Source organism: Anser brachyrhynchus, assembly GCF_964034855.1.
Source record: "Anser brachyrhynchus genome assembly, chromosome: 3".
In the NCBI taxonomy this organism is placed as follows: Eukaryota; Metazoa; Chordata; class Aves; order Anseriformes; family Anatidae; genus Anser; species Anser brachyrhynchus.
The window spans coordinates 18,514,024-18,534,351 of record NC_137696.1 but is presented as its reverse complement, the minus strand read 5'-3'; the positions used below and the strand labels follow the sequence as shown (position 1 = coordinate 18,534,351).

The 20,328-nt window shown below is 44.3% G+C and overlaps 1 protein-coding gene across 2 annotated transcripts in view; it reads left to right on the top strand.

The window, feature by feature from the left end:
- The window catches only part of SYNDIG1 (synapse differentiation inducing 1), a 73,399-nt gene that overhangs the window by 10,384 nt on the left and 42,687 nt on the right, over positions 1-20,328 (top strand). The window contains exons 2-4 of one of the 2 annotated variants that reach the window (XM_080584676.1): positions 3,029-3,598; positions 15,626-15,763; positions 16,345-16,635. In XM_080584676.1, coding sequence (XP_080440802.1) covers positions 3,119-3,598; positions 15,626-15,763; positions 16,345-16,440 — 714 coding nt within the window. In that variant the 5' untranslated portion in view covers positions 3,029-3,118 and the 3' untranslated portion in view covers positions 16,441-16,635. Of the gene's footprint in view, positions 1-3,028; positions 3,599-15,625; positions 15,764-16,344; positions 16,636-20,328 lie in introns of those variants that run through there. The other variant, XM_080584675.1, reaches the window with a different exon arrangement.

The window sequence follows — 20,328 nt, the reverse complement described above, 5'->3', positions numbered from 1 at the left end:
GGAGGTGGGAGCGAACCTTCCTCATAATCCAACCCTTTCAAAATGACCTCTCAAAAATTACATGAGGAACATATATTAGTCTGCACACCAGCCAGCCCTGGTGTCACTATTTGTGCAGAGCCTCATTTGCACGAATTCGAAGCAAGCATTTTCCATGAAGACAGTATAGCTGTCAATGAAATGCCTGGGGTGAGACCTGCATTTCCAGAGCCAAGCATTATCTGGATGATACACGAGTGTAGAGGCAACATGAAGGGAATCTGACAGTGCAGCTCGAAGGCATGAGATAAAGCTGCTTTAAAATGGCATTTTCCCAAGTGCTACTCAAACCAGACAAGACACATTTGTTGGAATGATGTGAGTGCACCAAGAAGCAAGACCTGGCCCACGCTTTGCTGCAGTCATTGATGCAGTGACCAAATTATTGACCCTTTCATTTGTTTCTCTGGGAGGGTATCTATTTGGTTTGTACATCTTCTTCCCATTCCTGCTACATCTGTGGCAGAATTGTAGAGTATTTCTGCTGACCATCTCTGTTTGCTTGGACTAATGCCAGAGCTAAGAATGCCTCTAAGACAGTTTGCAGTTTTGGGTGAAGTCTCTCTGACTTCAGTGGGGCCAACAGTTTATGTCACGTGTCAGGGAGCCTTGCACATTTTTCAGGCTGGCTCAGGGGGAACTGAGCAAAGCCTTGTGACAACTTACTCATTAATCGCCGAGTTTTTCTCAGCTCCTGCCTCTGGCGATGTGCTTTCCTTTTGTTTCTCTGGGAGGGGAGGGTGGAAGAAGGGGAATGATTACGTGCAAACAGTTAGAGAGATGACAGAACGATCCCCTTAGCAAATGACCCCACCAAACCTGGGTAAAGCAGCAGGTATTCCCCAACTCAAATTGTGTCAGGGTCCCACTGTGCCTCTGGAGCCTAAACAATGAAATTGGGACTGCTCGGTAACCTACTGTGCATGTTGGCAGTGTTTATGGGACCATGATGCTTGCAGAGCAGTGGATGGAAGATGGTATTTCTGCAAGGACCAGTCCTAAGGCACGTGTGACATGTTGGCCTCCCCATCTACTCTCTTCTTGCTTCCTCCAAAAGCAGCTTCACCTTACACCACCATGTCCGTGTTGGCACAAGCTGTTACTCAGTGTCACCCCACTGTGAGTGGAAAGAGGGCACAGTCCTCTGTTCATTTAGCACAGACGTAGTTTCATATGGAAAGGAGTTTTCCTTGGAAAGGCAGAGCACCTGCTGTCAGTCTTAGCTGCTGCAAAGGGATTTAGGTCTTTCCTTTGGTGAAACTGAGTCCAAGCTTCCAAACTAATTTGCAAATCGTTTCAATTTTGCCAGCATGTTCCCCAGGTTTGGGGCTGAGAGAAGCACAGCGTAAATTCCACAGCATCCCACCATCATATATTTTCACTTGTGCAGCTTTCCTGACAGCTCATTTAGAACAAATTCTGAACTATTTGCCAACTCATTAAAATGGGTTTTCTACATGTTAAAACAAGTGCTTTCTTGCACATTAAATGAGTTTCTTACTTCATTCCTAGTGTAAGAGCAGAAGACCAGCTCTTAGGGGTTTAAATATCTCTTGTAAGCCAAAAGGGAGACAGAAAATTTTTGAAGGCTAAAATTTTATAGAGGAAATACATTTAGTTTTTTCTAGCCATTGCTTTGTTAGAAGGTCTCTGATATAAAGGAGAAATAGAGAGAAAGCATCAAGTAAAAATAATACATGTGTATGTTTGTTTGCAATTCTTGTTTTCCTCCAAGCAGCACTTTGGGGACAGGTAGTCCTACCTTAACAATTTAACAAGTGTATTTGAACCTTAAAAAGTGTATTTGAAGGCAGAAACATTTCACGTGATTCCTGTGCAACATTTCATGTGATTCCTATGCTTGGGCCCAGAAACAAAATCCTGAGCTCATTGCTGCCGTGATGCGTACAACCATATTTCAAAAAGCTTATTCCTTTGGCTGCACCTGAGCAGAAGAGGTGTCCTGGTGAGAAAGTATTTGGTCCGGGGAAAAGTACTTTTAGCCTTCTGAGCTATCCCTTTGATTTCTTCTACCTTTGTGCAAGCCACACAAAACAGAGCCAGGTTGGTGAGCTGATGAGACAGACAGCAATTATTTTTCCTGTGCAAAAGGAGGTGACCAGGTCCTGGGGCTCAAGCAGTTGTGCCCCTGTTTGGTGAATCAGGATGGGGCTGCTCATGCTGAGCAGCCTCGTCACAGCCCTTTGATCTGTCACCATTGGACAGTCTCAGAGGCGTTGGAAGAAGTAGCACACCCAGAGCAGTGCTGGGGATTTGAGGTCCTGTCCAGAGGAGGTTTAATTCATCTGGGTCAGATCTGATCTCACCTTCAGGTGTTGTTTTTTTTCAGTCAGTTTAAGGAGAGCTGTCTCCTTTTTGCTTCAGCTGTATTTTCAAAGGGTAGCAAAGCACTTGCCAAGGGTGAAAGGTAGCTGAAGAGACTGACAGCTGAGCACACCAGCTGCCTGCCCTTTGTAATTGCAGCTTTCCAAGAACTGAAAATGGTTCTTTTATCTTTTATCTTTGTTTAGTTTTGGTGTGTGTGTGTTTTTTTTTTAAACCTCACTTCTCAGAGCCTTTAGAGGAAGGGCACATTATCTTCAGAATGACAGTGGCATGAATGACGGGTGGGGATGGAGGGGGCATCATTGCCCTTCTCTAACAGGGCCCACCATTCATCTGAGACATCTCAGGAAGTTCTCTGTGACCACACACTATCATCTGCTCCTGTTCACCTCATGGCTTTTTTTGTTATTGGTGGTTTTATTTTGTTTTGTTTTGTTTTGTTTTTGTTGTTTTGTTTTATTTATTTTATTTTATTTTACTTATTGTCTTTCCAAGTGGAGATATATTTGAAAAGCTAGGTGCGTGCATACGTGAGGCTGTATTTCCTTCTGAGATAATATTAAAGACAAGCAAATTTGGGTGCCTTCATATGCCATTCACTGCTTATGTCCTCACTTTGGTATCTATTTCCTTTCTTCTTCAGGAAAATGGGGGTCACTGCCCCAGTGTGACCCATCTCTAAGGTACAACAAAACACAGACTGCCCGCCCCTCTCCCTCCGACACCTCCCAGTATGGATGGCTTGATTGAGCAAAACAGCGTGCTGATGCACAATAAGATCGCCGAAGCCGGGAAAAGGAACGGTTTAATTAACACAAGGAACTTGGTAGCAGAGAGCCGAGATGGTCTGGTCTCCGTCTACCCAACCCCGCAGTACCAGAGCCACCGAGCGGGGAGCCTTTCCTCTCCGAGCTGCCTGGAGAATGGCAGGAGCGACCCCGTGCAGCAGCTCCTGGATCCCAACATGCTGCAGCAGACGGTGGAGTCCCACTACCGGCCCAACATCATCCTCTACTCAGAGAACGTGCTGCGCTCGTGGGGCGAGAGCATCGGCTCGGAGTGCTGCGAAACCACCTTCATCGAGGACCGCTCCCCCACCAAGGACAGCCTGGAGTACCCGGACAGCAAGTTCATCGACCTCTCGGCAGATGACATCAAGATTCACACCCTCTCCTACGATGTGGAGGAGGAGGAGGATTTCCAGGAACTAGAGGTCAGATGTCACTCGGGATCTTTGGGGAAGGCTTGGGGGGGAGAACATAAAGGGCTTAAGTGCACAGCTTCTGAGTTCTGGTCTTCTTGGGATCAGATGTATTGCTCTCTCCTCCATCCAGGACAGTGAGCATTTGCTCATCTTTATTTGTTGGGTAAGGTCCCAACTCTGTGGATATTCCCAGTGAATGGGCTGATCACAAAGTGAAGAAGACCCATGTGCTTAAATGCAGGTAACGCTGGGGCCAGGAGCATCTGTCCACAGCTTGTCTTACTCAGCAGACCAACATCGTCTGATACTTTCTCCTGACTTGAGCTGGGTATAGAGCTGATAGTTTTGCTTACTGGCTCAAACAAGAAGCATGTCTCTTTGTGAAAACAAAACCAGAAGTCTCTGGGTTTCTAGCCACAATGAATCCCATGCGTTTGAAAAAGATTTTTTTCTGATGGAGCGAAACACTTCATTACACCCCAAATGTGATGTTTTCTTTCACTAGGTTCCTGTGCTTCATTGATTGCTCACATGAAAGTAATATAAATTTTGTTCTCCAAATGGGGTACTCTGTGGAAATCAACTTCATTCTTTCTTAAATGATGCATTTTTAACTTTAGAAAATCTCTGGCTATTTGGCTGAAACCAGCTGCCCAAAGGTAGCGTAGATTTTTACTGGCCAGTGTATGTGGGAATGGAGGGTGTTCATGATGCTGCTAATTACAAAACTTTTTCCACTATTGATCATAGGCTCCTAACCTAGCAAAGACCATTTGGCAGTCTGGAGCAAAGGCATAGCTTCAACCTGAATGTCCAAGATGAGATCTAGAGATTATTTTCTCATGTTCTCTCTTGCAGGGTTTTTCTCCATTGAGACCTAACAAGTCCTAAAACTTCTATTTTCACCTCCTGTAATACCAGTGTCTCACCCTGCACAGGGGCAACTCAACAAGAGCCTGACTGTTTTATTCTCCTTTTTCTCTGTATTGCTAAGGTATAGAGAGAGAGGTGTTTTTCCTGGTGTGTGCCAGTAATGTAGTATTCAATACCTCCACAGGGAGACAAGAAGTTTCTCTCCGGGGCCCATGATGGTGCTAGCTCAAATCGCACCCTTCTGCAGCATTTCAAAGGGGCTGTGGGAAACCTCATTTTTTATAAAATCATAATAAAAGGTCTAGATGCTGCCTTTTTGCCCTAGATTCTGTCATGCAGCAGTTGTGATGCAAGTGACTGCAGCAGGCAGTAATTGCCTAATGGTGTTATTGACACATCTGGCCTGACATTGAGGCAGAAAAAAATAAAAGACTACCTCCTGTCAATCCAAATCCAGCAAGGCTTTCTTTAGCTAGAATGGGCTAAAAAAAGACCAGGGAAATATGCAGAAAACCAACAACAACAACAAAATATTTTGTACCAAGAATATTTTGCCATTTCTTGGTGGGATTTTTAAGTGCCTTTGCAATGTAGGGCATTCTATCCATTGGCACCACAGGAGCCTGGATCAGCTTTGCAGAGAAAACACTCGTTGCCAGAAAATCACCTGTAAAACTGGAGATCTGGGGAAAAGCACTTCACCTTCCTCCTCCCAAGATCTCCAGGAGAGAAAGGAGAGAGTTTGTCTCCCCATGCCTTTGCAAATGCTTGTAACATGCTGCAACAGTGTGTGCATCGTTTTCCCAGGGTTCTCCTTCCTGTCCTTCTGTGTTACTGTGCTCGTAAACAAAGAGGTGTAAGGATGCCCTTCCCTGGGCTTAATTAGTACAGAGGTTTGCTAGAGATATAGCTGCATGTGCTGAGACTCCAGGAAAAAAAAAAAAAAAAGTATTTGAAGACAGCAGTCACCAAGTGGAGGAATGAACCATACTAGATCTTTAACTACATAAAAAAAAAAAATTGCCTATCTGTCCAAATGAGAAATACAGCATCTGAATCATGCAGCATGAGTCTGGCCCAGTAGAAAGCTTTTTTTTTTCCCCACCAGTTACTGACAAGAAGAAAATGCATTTTTAAATTACTAATATACCCAAAGTAGGGTGGAGAGGTTTAGTAGAAGGACTGGGAGCAAAGTTAGGAGAACAGCAAGAGAGGATAATATAGGAGAGGTGCAAGCTTCTGCTTCCACACTGAGAGACTCAAAGAGATTTTTTTTCTCAAATTTTGTTTCCAGGATGAACGGCACATTTCTGAGTATCTTGCCACATTGACTGTCATGCCACAGCTCATGGAGGGATGGGAGATGCATAGCCTAAGAACAGATCAGAGTTTAGTTCTTCTAAGGCTTTTTTGTCTTTATACATCTGCTTTGGCACTTCCTTCTGGGGGAAAAAAATAGCATCAGCTACAACAAAACACTAACAACATTTCCCTTTTGTAAACTTTAGTAAAGAGGGAAGCTTCATGCAGAAGAGCTGTTGTCTTTTGGTCTCTTGGAGATGGGAGCTAACTCCTTGCCATGCATATCCCGGCAAGGAAAGTGGATTGTCAACACAGGCATCTCAGTAAAATGTCTTTTGGGAGACAGAACAACCCTGGGGTTGTGAGTTTTTTCCTTTCTGGCCTTGCTCACTTCTCTCTGACACTGCCTGTGTTAGTGCAAAGCACCTGCCTCAGGGGTTTCAGGACTGGATATTTAGTTTCTTGGAAATGTGGAAAAATCTAACTCATCCTCTTGTAATGAGCCCCACCGTGTAATACTTAGCTGGAGTCTGTGGACACATGACAGGAACAGCTTTTATGCACCCTGCTGGTCAGTGTGTTCCTGCCAATGTTTTGTTTTTGAAGAGAGTCAGGCTTTTGACAAGCAGAAAGATTGTTGTTTTCTTGAAGAAAACTTTGCCACAGCTCAATGTACTGGGAAAAGCCAGCTGTTTTGACTGACAGCGATGTGGTTTCGGTTTGAAGAGCTGACCCAGCCAGGCTGCGGAGGTTGCTGCTCTGCTGCCTGTCATCCCCTTCAGGATGGGTTTCACCAGACCATCAATATCTTCAACAACTTGCCTACAAGGAGACATCTTCTTCCTTCTCCAGGTGCAGCAAATCTGAAAAATGCTGGGAGATATAGCGGAGGATCAGGAGATGTCCAAAGCAGGGGTCCTGGCATTCGCTGCAACAATGCAGCCGTATTTAACTTTGGCATTTCTTTACCAGAAGTATGTCTCAGGTCCTGGCATAACATTATACGGAAATCACAATTTTCTGGAGGAAAAAACATCTCTGCAACAGCTCTCATTAGCATATCCAGCCCCACTTTGCTCCAGCAATTACCAGGCATGAAAGCAGAAGGCTGTGCATTCTGTCAAAGCTTTAAACTTCTCCTTTCTGTGCCCATCCCCGAAATCAAACGATTCCCTATTTAGGTATCTCTGGAACGCTTATAAATATCTTATGAGTTCTTTATGCCACAACTAATGGACAGACAACTTGTCAAATGTGGTGGCAGTGAAATATTACATGTGCTCCTAGCTGAAATACTCTCCTGTTAGAGTTCATGTGTAAATGCAGTGCCATCCAGAAACATCATTTGTCATATTACACTCCTGCTACTCTTCCTCCTAGCCCCTAGATAGATGGCTTATTTAGAGGAATCCAAGCTATTGATGGCAGAAAATTGAATTATTCATATGTGTCGCATAAAAGAATACATCTGAGTTCTCTCTTAAAACCTTTTTTCCCAGCGAAGTCTGACACAGTCTCTGCAAAGCGAAATAAATAGAATGTTCTGGGGAGTGAAAGAAGAAAAGAAATGTAATGCTTTCAAGCTAAAACTTCCTTTTTTTTTTTTTTTCTCCCTGTGAATTGCTGGATGCTGCTGTGAAAACCCATCCCTTTGACATGAGCATAAAAGTGTAGAGACAGAAGGTGGATCCTAAACCATGTCCTGTTCCATCTAACTGCTCTGCACAGCATGCCCAAGCACCTCCCATCTCTGTGTCTTCTGCAATGTAAAGAGAAGGCCATGGAGGTGGTTTATGCAAGGGAACCCCCGACATGCATGTCTTCTCACAAAGCTGCCAGCTTGCAGGGTCTTGGACTATCCTGCATCATGATGAGAAGAGATGAGCTGTTGCGTCCTGAGCCTCCCCTGGGACCAGAAATCCAGAAAGTGTGTTTTGACACCCCCTGGGGAGGTGTCCACCCCCTGGAGAAGAACCGTGGAAGGACTGCATGAAACTGAGTCTCAAAACAGTGGTAGATATGTTTCAGTGTAAATAAATGGAAACTAATATGTTTACAGAAAAGTAATCTAATCTATGTGGACTTGGTGCTGAGCTTCTAACTGTGAGCTGCAGCTCAGGAAAGAAACTGAGAAGAGATTACTTGTCAGTTCTCTGAAGTTTCAGAGCACCGTGTGCAGGTCAAGCCAATAAGACAAGAAAATTTTGGATGTCATAAAGAACACCACCGAGGACAAGACAGGGCACCGGCAGCATTTTGCTGCTGTATAAAAGCTCACTGCAACCCACTATCTACATGGCATTTGTATTTGTGGTCCTCACTTCTTAATGACGTAGTGGAGATAGGAAAAGGTAACAAAAATGATCAAGAGGAAGCTGCAGCCTCCTTACAGAAAGCGATGAGAAATGTTGGGACTCTCCATTTTGTAGAGGAGAAAGCCGAGGGATGTATGAGCCTCTTGGATGCACAAGATCATGAAGGTGAAGGACAAGGGGAATGCAGACCTGCTGCTCAGCAAACCTGCAGTAGTAGAAGCTGGGGAAACTTGAGAGAAACTTGAGAGAACTATTGAGAGATTGCCTTAACACAGATATCTTAAAATTGTTCTTCACATACAGGGCAGTGAACACTTGGTGAACTTGCTGTCATAGGAGGTAGTGGTGGAGGAACAGCAAGTTCAAAAAGGATTAGACTGATTTATGGACAACGGATCCATAAAAAGCTATTAAAAGCAATTGGCACGGTTTTTCTTTCTAATATCTTGAACAACAGTTGTGGATGCTGGGAGAGCACAAGGGATGGGCTGCAAAGTGTCCAGGTTTATGTGAGCTCCCTGCACAGCAATGTCCTGCTGCTTCTGTCAGGGGCCGAGCACAGGGATCAACGGACCTGACCCCATAGGACACGCTTTATGCCTCCGTGTTCCTTCACAGGCACATTATTAACAGGTTACACGAGAGATTACACTTCATTTGCATTTGATTTATTTTCTTCCCTTAGAGGAGAAGCCACTGGAGTCTGGAGATACTGAGCCCTGCCAAGGGATATTAACCTTTAATAGCCAGCCCTAGGTGAGGGGAGCATGGCTGGGAAGTCACGTCCAGCAGTCTCCAAGTGCCCTTCTATGAATCTTGCTTATGGCAGCCTGGTCCCAGAGCAATTCTCTTTCTCATCATCACTTCCCTGAGTTGCTGGACTGACACTGTACAGGCCTCCAGCCCCTAAGCAGCAGGAGCTGTGGGTGGGCCGCACGCTGTCACTAGCAGAAGGTGGGGATGGGGCACACATCCCTGAGGAGCGGAGCACTAAGAAAGCTGTGTCAGCTGCAAAGCAAAAAGGGGACAGCTGTGGAGGGTCACTTCCCCTCTAGCTTGAGCTGTGTAATGTTACTTTTTCAGTTAAAGTGCCACACATGTGCCTTCCCAGTGAACTCACTGGGGTTCTGGATGGAAGCCCCTGTCACTCACACAAAGATCAGGGATATTTACTTCATGGCTGTTATTACTGCTCTCAAAAAGGAGTGTGATTTAGGAGACTATGGCAGCTGGCCCGGTCCTGTATGGATTTGTTTATGGCTTTCTGCAGTAATCGCCTTCCAGAGGCAATGTGTTGAGTGTAAGTTACAGATGAGCTATAGACAGACTGGCTGTAGGTGTCCAGAGAGCATCACAAGGTAGTTGAACAAAATTCAGGAGGAAGAATGGGCTTGGACATCTGCACCAAGGTTTGTTTTTGTTTTTTCTCCTGTAACATTTTGGCATTGTGAGGGGATTTATAAAAAGCTTTCTAAGTAAGGGGTGACACCTGCAAGCCCATTCTGGAAGGCTGGCTGCTTGACTGGCAAGGCATTTTAGACTGGGAGTTGAGGAAGCAAGAGGAATTTGCACCGACCAGGTGAGGGTTTGTGGACTACAGAACATTTAAATACCTTTAAAATTGAATGGGAGCAAGTGGAAAACTCAAAATGGTAAAAGTAAATGAAATAAACAGGCAAATAAATAAGTAAATAAATATTACACTGACATGCCAAAGAATCCTTGATGGCAACAGGCTTTAGAGACATCACCCATTAAGAAAGCATCAGCCAGATGATGCTCAGCGACAAGTGCATTGAGGAAGAACGGTGATAGACTACAGCCCTTGCTGGGAGAGCTACCTTCCAGCATGCTGCCTTCACCATCTGCTGCAGTGAGGTCAACACAGACTGCTTGCTGAAGAGCAAAGGGATGGAGAGCACTGGTCAGAATAGGGCCTCATGTTTAACCACATTACCAAACCAGGCATTGCGAGGAGGGAAACAGAGCACACATTATCTTACAGTTGCATCATGTTGGTCCTTGCCAAAGCCTGACCACAGGACCATCTGGATCTGAAGCAGAACACACATGTCCATACCAGAAATCAGTTTTGTATGCAGTCTGTGTGTTACTGAATCGGTTGCTTTGAAGGACAAAAAAAAAAAAAAAAAAAGAGTCATGCCAAAAGGGCTGTTTCCTGCAAGTCCATCAAAGATTGCAGGCAGCTGTGGTTCACAGCAGACCTCGTTGTCTGACTTCACCAATGTGACCAGCATTTAGCTGCTGGAAAGAACTACGTGACCATCAGGTCCAGCCTCCAGTATGTCACAGACAGCCCATGGCAGGCTGCCTGGAGAGCCTTTGTTTGCTCGTAATGTCTCGGCTGAGGTAAAGCACATAGCTTTTAGGGATAGCTAGCTTCAATTTAAAAAAGGTCTTTGTGTAATAGAAAATCCATTACAACTGCAGAAAAGTGTTCATCACCATCTCTGTTAAAAATCTGCACCTTGTGTCTGCTCTTCCTCTGTTCCGCTTTCAGTCACTGGGGTTTCTTATGATTTTCTGCCAAACAACAGAGCTGTCTGATCAGAAATTATCTACTCACAGAGGCACTTAGAGATTGTGATGAAATTGCATCTTAAAGCTATCTTACAAGTGAAGTTGGCCTTTTTACCTTCTTCCTGGGTGAAAGATTTCCTGCGGCATGATGCACATGGGTTTTTGATTCTGAATCTTTTTGAATTCTGAATCTTCTGAATCCTTTTGATTCTGAATGCCTTGCACTGTGCCGAGTGATTTCTGCTTCCAAATTTGACTGATTGATTGACTTCTGCTCCTAGTCATTTGGGGAATGCCAGAAGCACCCCCCTTGAATGTAGAACTCAAGGTTTCCCATCAGATTGTCCAGCACCCAAATTCCAGCTCTGCAAAATCCCACAAACTCCGTGTCTGGGAAGTAGATACCTCCCTTCTCCCAACAAAGTTTATTTCTCCTACTCATCCTTCATTACATTCAGTTTCTGCAACAATCTGCTTTATGTCCTGCCCACATCACTTATGTCTAATGAAGTGTAGGGCTGCAGAGGTGTGCACCATTTAGAAATGTGGGCATAAGAGAGAGTCAAAGAGCTGGTGTGGGGGAGTCCCATCTGGAGGAAAGGGAAAGGGAAAGGGAAAGGGAAAGGGAAAGGGAAAGGGAAAGGGAAAGGGAAAGGGAAAGGGAAAGGGAAAGGGAAAGGGAAAGGGAAAGGGAAAGGGAAAGGGAAAGGGAAAGGGAAAGGGAAAGGGAAGGGAAGGAAGGGAAGGGAAGGGAAAGGGAAGGAAGGGAAGGGAAGGGAAAGGGAAAGGGAAAGGGAAGGAAAGGGAAGGAAAGGGAAGGAAAGGGAAGGGAAGGGAAGGGAAGGGAAGGGAAGGGAAGGGAAGGGAAGGGAAGGGAAGGGAAGGGAAGGGAAGGGAAGGAAAGGAAAGGAAAGGAAAGGAAAGGAAAGGAAAGGAAAGGAAAGGAAAGGAAAGGAAAGGAAAGGAAAGGAAAGGAAAGGAAAGGAAAGGAAAGGAAAGGAAAGGAAAGGAAAGGAAAGGAAAGGAAAGGAAAGGAAAGGAAAGGAAAGGAAAGGAAAGGAAAGGAAAGGAAAGGAAAGGAAAGGAAAGGAAAGGAAAGGAAAGGAAAGGAAAGGAAAGGAAAGGAAAGGAAAGGAGAAAAAGAGCTGCTTTCCTTCTTTGTCATTCTGTGTCATGCTGTGCTTTCTGCAGGATTTCATGCCCTGGGGAGATGTCCTCTGGGGCCTGTTCTGGCAACTCCAATATTGCCATCACTCTTGAAATCACCTCTTTCTCTTAACAGCCATGAAAATGCTTGTGGATAAACTGAAACTGGAGACTGCTTTATCCTGTGCTCTCTTTTCAGCTAAACTCCAAGCTTGTTGGCAAGGGACACACAGAAATAGTCAGTCAGGATGAGGAGGGTTGGTGTCATTGTAATAACTGTTTTTGCTACAAAGGATCCACTGAAAGCAGAAAGTCCCTACCGTGTGCTCAGCAACCTCAGAGATCATTTGTCATTTCTGCTACAGGGCTGTTTGCACAGGTATTTGTTCGTACAGCAGCATCTCGCATGGGCTGCAGAGAGCAGCGCATTTGGCAAGGGGAGTGACTGTGGACCTTGCAGAGATTACACATGCAAGCATAAAGATGTGTCTCCAAGACAAAGCCTGACTTCAAGTGGAAAGATGCTGCCTTCTGTAAATATTCTCTGCATGTCGTGGTTAAAAGTTGTTGCACCGTTACCATGTAAGTCGCTGGAACTGGTGGTCAGGTCTGAAAAGGAGTGAATCCCTCAAAATCCTGAAGAGGCGGTCAGCTGTTGCTGCTGATGCTTGATGAGCCACGATCATCCTGTCCCTTGTCACTTACTGCATTGCAGCTGCCTCAGGTTGTATTTTACTTTGTTTCCATCCCAAGGTTTTAGTAGCATCATGAAGACGGTGATGACTTTTGTTTGAGGAGCTTTGTTCAAAGAAGATAACTTGGTCATGTCTTTATCACCTCAGTAATAAGCCTGGAGTTACTGGGAGTTGCCACAAGAGTAACAATTAGGGATCTCTTCGCTACTGATGAACAGAACATCACCTCAAGCAAGAAAGGAATGCTCTTTGCCAAGTATTTTTTTTCTTTTGGTTACACAAGTTTTAATTTCATTGCTTACTCTTTGGCTGTAGTATGTATTGGTGGTGGTACTGTAGCAAGGAAAAAAAAAATGATGTTCAGATTGCTTATTCTCATCTAGACCAATATTAAGTAAAGAAAAGCTTGTCTGTGCAGTTTTGCTCACCACCCAAACTTTGAAAATTAGTTATTTTATTCTCTAGCTTCTGCAAGAGTTAAAAGCTTTCAGTCAGATTAGTGTGATTATGATGTAGTAAGTACTATGTAAGTTTATGAAGAGGCTGTTAAACATGAAAGGAGCAATGCTGTGGACAAGAATATTCCTGATTATGCAGGATTAGTCAGTTAACCCAAAGCGATTATAACTGGTGACAGAAATTCTGATCTCTCAGCAACTCTAGTATCCAGCACATCAGCACCAGTGTGCAGCCCTTGTGAAATCACGACCAAGTGAAGACAGTCAGCCAGATTGTCAAAAGCTTCCCCATGTTAAAAACGTTTCTGGATAGGAAAGATGTCTAGATAACCTCAGGCTTGTTGGAGGGGGGCACATTATAAGAGAAAATTAGAACATTAGCCAGGAATGCTTGCTTGGAGGAAAAAGCATTTATCCAGAAGGGGTAAGAGAGACGTTTTTTTACATTCTCTGATCAGAATTGTTGTTACCCTTGGTGAGTGACAGTAAGATCGTCTACTCCAATATAAATACTACAGGGACTTCACCCATCAAAACAGCATTCACAGCACAAATCTACAGTTCAATTAGTACATTTCTATAGCGACTTCATCTTTCCCAACAAGAGTTTTTATGTTATCATAATTAAGAAAACTTCTGCTATTATACTCTTGCAATCTAACAGCCACATCTCAAGTTTGCATGGAAACTGTCTAACGTGTCATGATTTCACCACCCTGAGAATGCTTTCTAAAAAGCAGCAAAACTGATAATTTTATGGTTCATCATTTGATCAAAGTTATCTAGAGATTCTTAGCCACATTTCATCTTGATCTACAACAAAAGGCAATTTGAAATACCAGACAGGTAGTCTCCACAGATACAATATCAGCACACTACTCAGCCAACAACTGGGTAATCAAAAGCATTTTCCATTTTATCTTCCCTGTCATGAAATTCAGGTAAGGGCACTGTTTCAAGAGACAGTTTCAGCAATGATGTGGATTTTCTTCCTTCCCCTCCCTCCTTTTACTCTCGAAATGAAAGATTATTGATATTAAAAGTGACTTACACACCCTGTTCTGAAAATTGAAGCAGAAAGGTAAGTAACCAAGCTCAAAAGCTGTACAACAGCATCAACAGATGTCCTTTCAGAAGCAGGACTTTATTGAGTTTGGGCCAAATAGAGCTTTGTCATTTATGCTAGGTTATCAAGGCTCCCAAAACAGGCTGGGGTGTCCCACAGAGTTGTTTTGCACATGCAGGTGTTCCTGTGCACCACAGTCTCAGAGCATGGGGACATGTCCCTCCCACAGCCCAGGCCTCTCTGGTCTGTGGCCGGTGTTTCCCAGCAATTCCTCTGGAAGTGGTCTGTCCATCTTAGCAAGCAATGGGTCAGCTCACCTGTCTGGTTCCCAAATGAGTTGGTTCAGGAATTAAATGCTTTATCTGATGCTAAGTCTTTCAAATATGATTAGGCTGCCTGTGTTTTCTGGGTCCTTCTTAATCATGGCTCACTAGTAGTCGGCTGTCATTTAGAAACTTACCCCTTTGCATATGATTTCATTTTCATCTTGGACACCTAGCAGTCTGTTCAGGAATTTCTAGGTTATAACTCACTGGTGGAAGAATATCAGTTTAGCACTCATTTTGGCTAAAAGGCCAGTCACAGGACCCATGCACAGGACAAGTTTCTAAATATGACATCTTTCAGTGTCTTTATTTCATTAAGTACTGCACAGCATTTCTCCTACAATCATTAAAGAACAAGCAACCCCAGAAGATTTTTGAGAAGATTTTCAGCCACCTCATCTCAGACTGGAGGTGCTCCCAGGGTGACTTAAAAACTTTGTGGGACCCTTCTTGCACCAAAGCTCTTACTCCAAATTCTGGAATAACCACAGCCTCAGTGCCTGTTGTTGCATGTGGACTCCCTGCATGTGAGGAAGAAGCAACCAGAGAACAGGCTCTCTTCTATCTCTCTTCTATCCAAAATCTCTGATCATTTCTCATTTCTTGCCTTCTAGTTCACGGGAGAGCGGTGGAGGCTGTGAAATAAGGAGTGGGGAATCCCCTGGTATTAGTAAGGAGGACACCAGTGCTGTTCATGCAGTAGGAGAGAACAAGAGGACTGACTGTGGCACGGGGCTGGGGGTGCTTTCACCAAGCTTTCATGATGGCAGAGCAGATCCAATCCCAACCTACAACTTGCAGATATAACACCATGCCTCTGAGCTGTGCTCCCACTTCACTCCTGTTTAATCTGGGGGTAGATGAAGGGGTTTCAACCTCTCAGCCTCCCCTCAGGCTGCTGCTAAAGCAGGAGATTCATTCCTTTGTGACCACTTCTGGAGGGCAGGGAGGGGGATGTGCCATGGCCACAGTGTCCACTCCTACATGTCACCATCACGAGTGGACACTGCAGGAGGACATGCCAACTCCTGTGGTCCTGTCACTGTTGGGCCATAACAGAGCAGAATGGGTGCACAGACCCTGAAGAACAGGGTGCAAATGCCCCCAGAATTGGCCCTGTGCATGGTAGGGAACCCAGGGTGGGACACCAGAAGCCTCCACCATGAGTGCTGGAGGCCTGTCTTCCAGGAAACGCCCTGGGGTGACTGGTGAGAGTTTTATGGGCAGATGATCACGGCCTTGGCCCATGGTGGAGGAGAAATAATGATATAATTAGCCAGCACTTCTACATTTCTCTCTCCCTTGCTATTCCAGAGCGATTACTCAAGTGACACCGAAAGCGAAGACAATTTCCTGATGATGCCACCAAGAGACCATCTCGGCCTCACTGTGTTCTCCATGCTCTGCTGTTTCTGGCCACTGGGAATTGCTGCCTTTTACCTGTCTCATGAGGTAATGCTAAAGTATATCCTGCTAATTATTAATTTTGCATCCACAAAGTAGCTATTATCCCTCACTGGCAAGGAAAGTTCACCAAGACACGCATGTGGTCAAGACACCCTCTCAGGGTGGTGGGAGGTGGTTAAACAGAGTCGTGTGTATGCGTGAGACACTGTTCTCCACCTTGCTATGTCTCTGTGGTGGTAGTGGTAGTCTTGTGAGATATTTTAGTGAGCAACGGATTGACAAAATATACTAGGTTTTAATTGACAATGGTCAGGTTCCATTGACCAAAGTACAGCTAGGGATTTTCTCTGTATACAAATTTTGAGTGGAAAACACCCTTGCTATATCAAACATTCAGATTTCCCATTGGGTAAAATAATTTAGTGGTTCCTAAGCTGATCATCTGGAAAAGAAAAACAGGAGTAGAAATTCATTTCTGTTCTACAGAAGCAGATTTGCTTTCCAGGAAAGTGTTTCCTTTCCCACTGAAAAATTGCTCAGTCTGTTCTTTTTGTCCAACACTAATGTATAAGTAGTTTTTACCAGAGAAGCAATGGTGTTTTGGTTTTGTTTCCTTCCTGAGACAGGCTTGCAGTTTCCAGCCTGTGCCTAACAACCACCTAATGCCCCATCATTTGTTTCGACAAGTATGTCTTCAGAAGTGCCTGCAGAGTAATTATTGAGTTTCCCAGCAGGGCAGAAAATGTAACATGACAGAAAGTCACACTAGAAGTCTCATCAGTGACTGCAAGGAAACATTCGCTTGTATTTCTATCTGCTGGTGGTAGCAGTGCCTATTGGAAATACACTCTGTGCTCTGCAGCACCAAAATCATTCACCCTCTTGCCTGCCTTTCTTATCTGCCTGCTCTACACATCTACCAGCATGGCGTATTTGTCAAAACAGAGCGGGCACTTCAGATCTGAAGAATCCTGCCCTTTAATATCAAATAAAGAGACAAGGCATGACTGTTGGTTATTTATTTGTTTGTTTATTTTGTTTTGTTTTGTTTTAATTTAAATGGTCTATCATTGAACTTTAAAGCCTCTGAGACAATTAAAGTTTGTCCAGTGGAAAATAGTAAGTTTCCTTGTCTGAGTGCTATTGATTTCTCAAGTTTGGGTCAGGGGATTTGCCTGATGATGATGACAGCACAAAGTAAGGAATTGGGAGGAAGCCACAAGCACTTTGGTACTTGGACAAGGCAGGATTTTTCACCAAAGCTGCAGCAAAGGAAGGGTTCTGAGTATGACATCACTGGCACTGTATTTGCACTGTGTTGGGGAAAACAGTGCATTCATTAATTTCCTGCAGTAGCATTCCTTTGGGAGGCCTGGGGACTGCTAGCTGGATTTATCCAAAGAGTGAAAGCCCAGTGCAGCTCAATAAATGCAAAACAAACAACATAATAAAGTACTAAAAAGCAGCTTGGCTGAGAAGCTAATGTGCTGAGAGCCAGCATACGAAGGACAAGACATCATAATAGCTGTGATCTGATCCCAGGGGCCTGCATGACCCTGTAAGACCCTGCTGCCTTGATACGAGCATAAGAAAGGTGGGAAAGCTCTTGTGAAGGCGGGGAAGAGAATGTATTCGGAAAAGGAGAGACTGCCTTTACATTATGTTTTGATGGCCTCTTCCCAAGGGGGTGTTAGGACCAGGGACTTGCTGGTTTGAGTCCTGGAGCTTCCCGTGTGGGTGACTGAAGCACAGCGAAGTGTTAATGGGATGTTTCTGAAACTACCGGGCTTAATGATGGATGAGGACAGTTCTTTTCATTTAATTTCCTCCTTTAAAAAACAAGGTGAGAGGGCTGATGAAATGAGGTAGCATTCAGAATGATCTTTTATATGTGAGGTAGTAAAACATTATGTCCTGTTAGCGTGCAGCTTCTATTTATGGAGATCTTTTAACTTGAACTCCTGAATAAAATTTGAGCTCCCTTGTTAACATGTAATGGCAGGCTAACATTCCCCATCCTTTGTCAAATGTCAGAACTGTACCTGAAGATCAAAACTTGGTACTTGCATTCCAACCCTTTTTGAAGTTTCAAAAGTCTCCTGGGTAGTTTGACAAAAAGGCCCAGTCTGGGAAAAATCTGTGGCACATAGGAACTGCAGAGGTGGAGGCTGCATTCTTTGTGCCAGGACTTGGCACCTGCGACAACCTTTTTTTTTTTTTTTAGTAAAACTGGGCTCCTTTAGATGTTCAATATATCAGCAGATCTAGGCCTGATTTGCTAAAGATACATTTGCACTGCAGCTCAATTAAAAGGGTTGAATCTCACAGCACCCAGCAGTACGTTTACGCTGCATATGTCTGTGTCACTGTGCAAAAGAATTGTACAAGGATCGGTGTTGTAAGGTTTCACAGATGCTCTGTATGAACGGAAAGATTAATTTTCCCCACGCTCCATAAATGCAACGTGCTTCCGCCAGGAGCTATTTCCGCTCTGTGTGGGACTGGAGGCTTTTGCCAACGTGCTGCTGACTTAAGGCTTCTTGAAAGCCATCTGCACTGAACGGTGCAGCTGTGCAGGGTCTGCCATGTGGTGGAAATGAAGATTTGCTTCGGGTCTGTCTGAGCCAGCAAGGAGGAGCACTGGGCTCAGAAATGCACACTACGAGAGCAAAAAGCTGTTCCTTGCTATCGGGATATCTGGTTTTCATGGGCAGGGCATTGCCTAATGATCTTCCTATCCCAACCAAAGCTGTGAGTCCCTGCTTTTCATCTTTCCAGTGCTGGGAGGGATGGTGAGATTGGGTGGGTGTCCCACAACCCCACTGGCACAGGTTGTCTGCCTGGTCACTCTGACATCCCATTAAATGGTTCCTGGGTTCCCTGGGCAATCCCAGCTAACCTGCAGCTAAAGGGTAGGGGCTTTGTTCACGTGAGCCATGCAGGCAACCTCTCCAGAGACACGGCTTTAGGGTAACTGCTTAGGAGGGGTAACATTTCCTAGTACTCTGATTTTTCAGTTGACAGTGTATATTGGATAATTTTCTATTTTTCTACAAACTGACTGTGTGATTTTTTGGACAGCTTATAGCTGAGTCTAAAGGGTTCAATCATTTTTTTCATGTAGTTTGCAGGGAAACCTTTGCAGAGGAAAGTGTAAATATCGTATGCCTTTCATCAAAGTGTTTGATCAAAACAAACAAACAAAAAAACTCATTATGTTTTTTGTTTTTGTTTTCTTTTTGTTGTTGTTGTTGTTTTTGTTGTTTGTTTGTTTTTAAAATCTCCACCCTCTGGGGTTATGCAAGACCCTATTTATTTTTTATTTTTACAGAAGTTCTTAGATTTGTAGATTCTAGGTAATTCTGAAGCCTCATAAGTCAGAGAAAGAAACTTAAAAAATATTTTGGTCTTGCCAAGTTTACCATTAATCCTATCAGACAAGTTGTAAGGGCCTGTCAAGCTTAGTTGGGGCTGGTAATTCTGCAAGGCCTTTTTGTCTGGGACTTCTTTTTCTCCAAGTGTCTACTTTAAGGAAAGAGGGCAACACCTTGGCACAATTTTCTTTCCCATCTTTCAAAAGAAATACATGACCAGAAACTTAAGTCTGAGCTAGTGTGAATAAGCTTTCCTTTGTCTTTGCTCTGCTGTGGGATGTGAGCCATGGGGAGCGCATCACCCCTGGTACATCCCCACCAAAGCATTCAAGAGATTCCAGCTGGGCCAGAGCAGAAACAATAGCAGGTACAACACCTCCTCTATTAATTTTGGATTAATAGAATAACAATAATAAAATAAATAAATAAATAAATAAATAAATAAAATTAAAATAACTCCATTCCACGGAGTCATCTGTGACCAGCAGGAAGGTTTTCCTAGCCTGCAGACAGCATAATCTCTTTGCATTCCCCTAAATCCTTCCTGCTGAACCTCCCTGTTTCTGTCAATGTAAATTTTCATTGGCTGCTCATTCCTTGATTCTCCCACAAGCAGCAGGAGCCAGGTGTCCGCTGGCTTTCTCAGGCTGACAAATGCCAGGACAGGTTTAGTGGGATTTTCAGGAGGCATAGGCACGCACCTGAAAAATCCCACCGGACAATTTTCTGCATGCTTAGGTGCTTAAAGAGCCTCCAAACCCTGGCCCTGCCCTCCTCCTTGGCAGCACGTGTGGTCTGGCAGGCAGCAGACTGCAATCCAAGCACACGAGAGCAGTCGCTTCCCGTCTGCCATGGTTACTCCATGTGGCAATTAATTCCCTCGTGCAGTGATTGAGGGCTGCACGGCTCCGTAATTATTCCCACAATCCATGAACTGTTTGAATGGCACAGCTCAAAATATCATCGTTTGGATTGCCTTTGCAGAAAAGCAGGGACTTGTGCACTTTTCTCTTGCATTTGCTTTGGCACAAGGCATACACGATAAACCAGAAGAGCAGCTTGTCTTTCTTCGTGATAACTTCTGGGCCATTTGGTTACCTTCTATCCCATTTTCAGAGATAGTGGCTTTGAAAAAAACTTTATTTTGACATGTTACTGTGGTTGCCAGATAGAAGAGAGCGACAATGTCCGTGTCCCCGCTGGGAGGGAGAAGACAGTATGAACTTAATCAAAGAC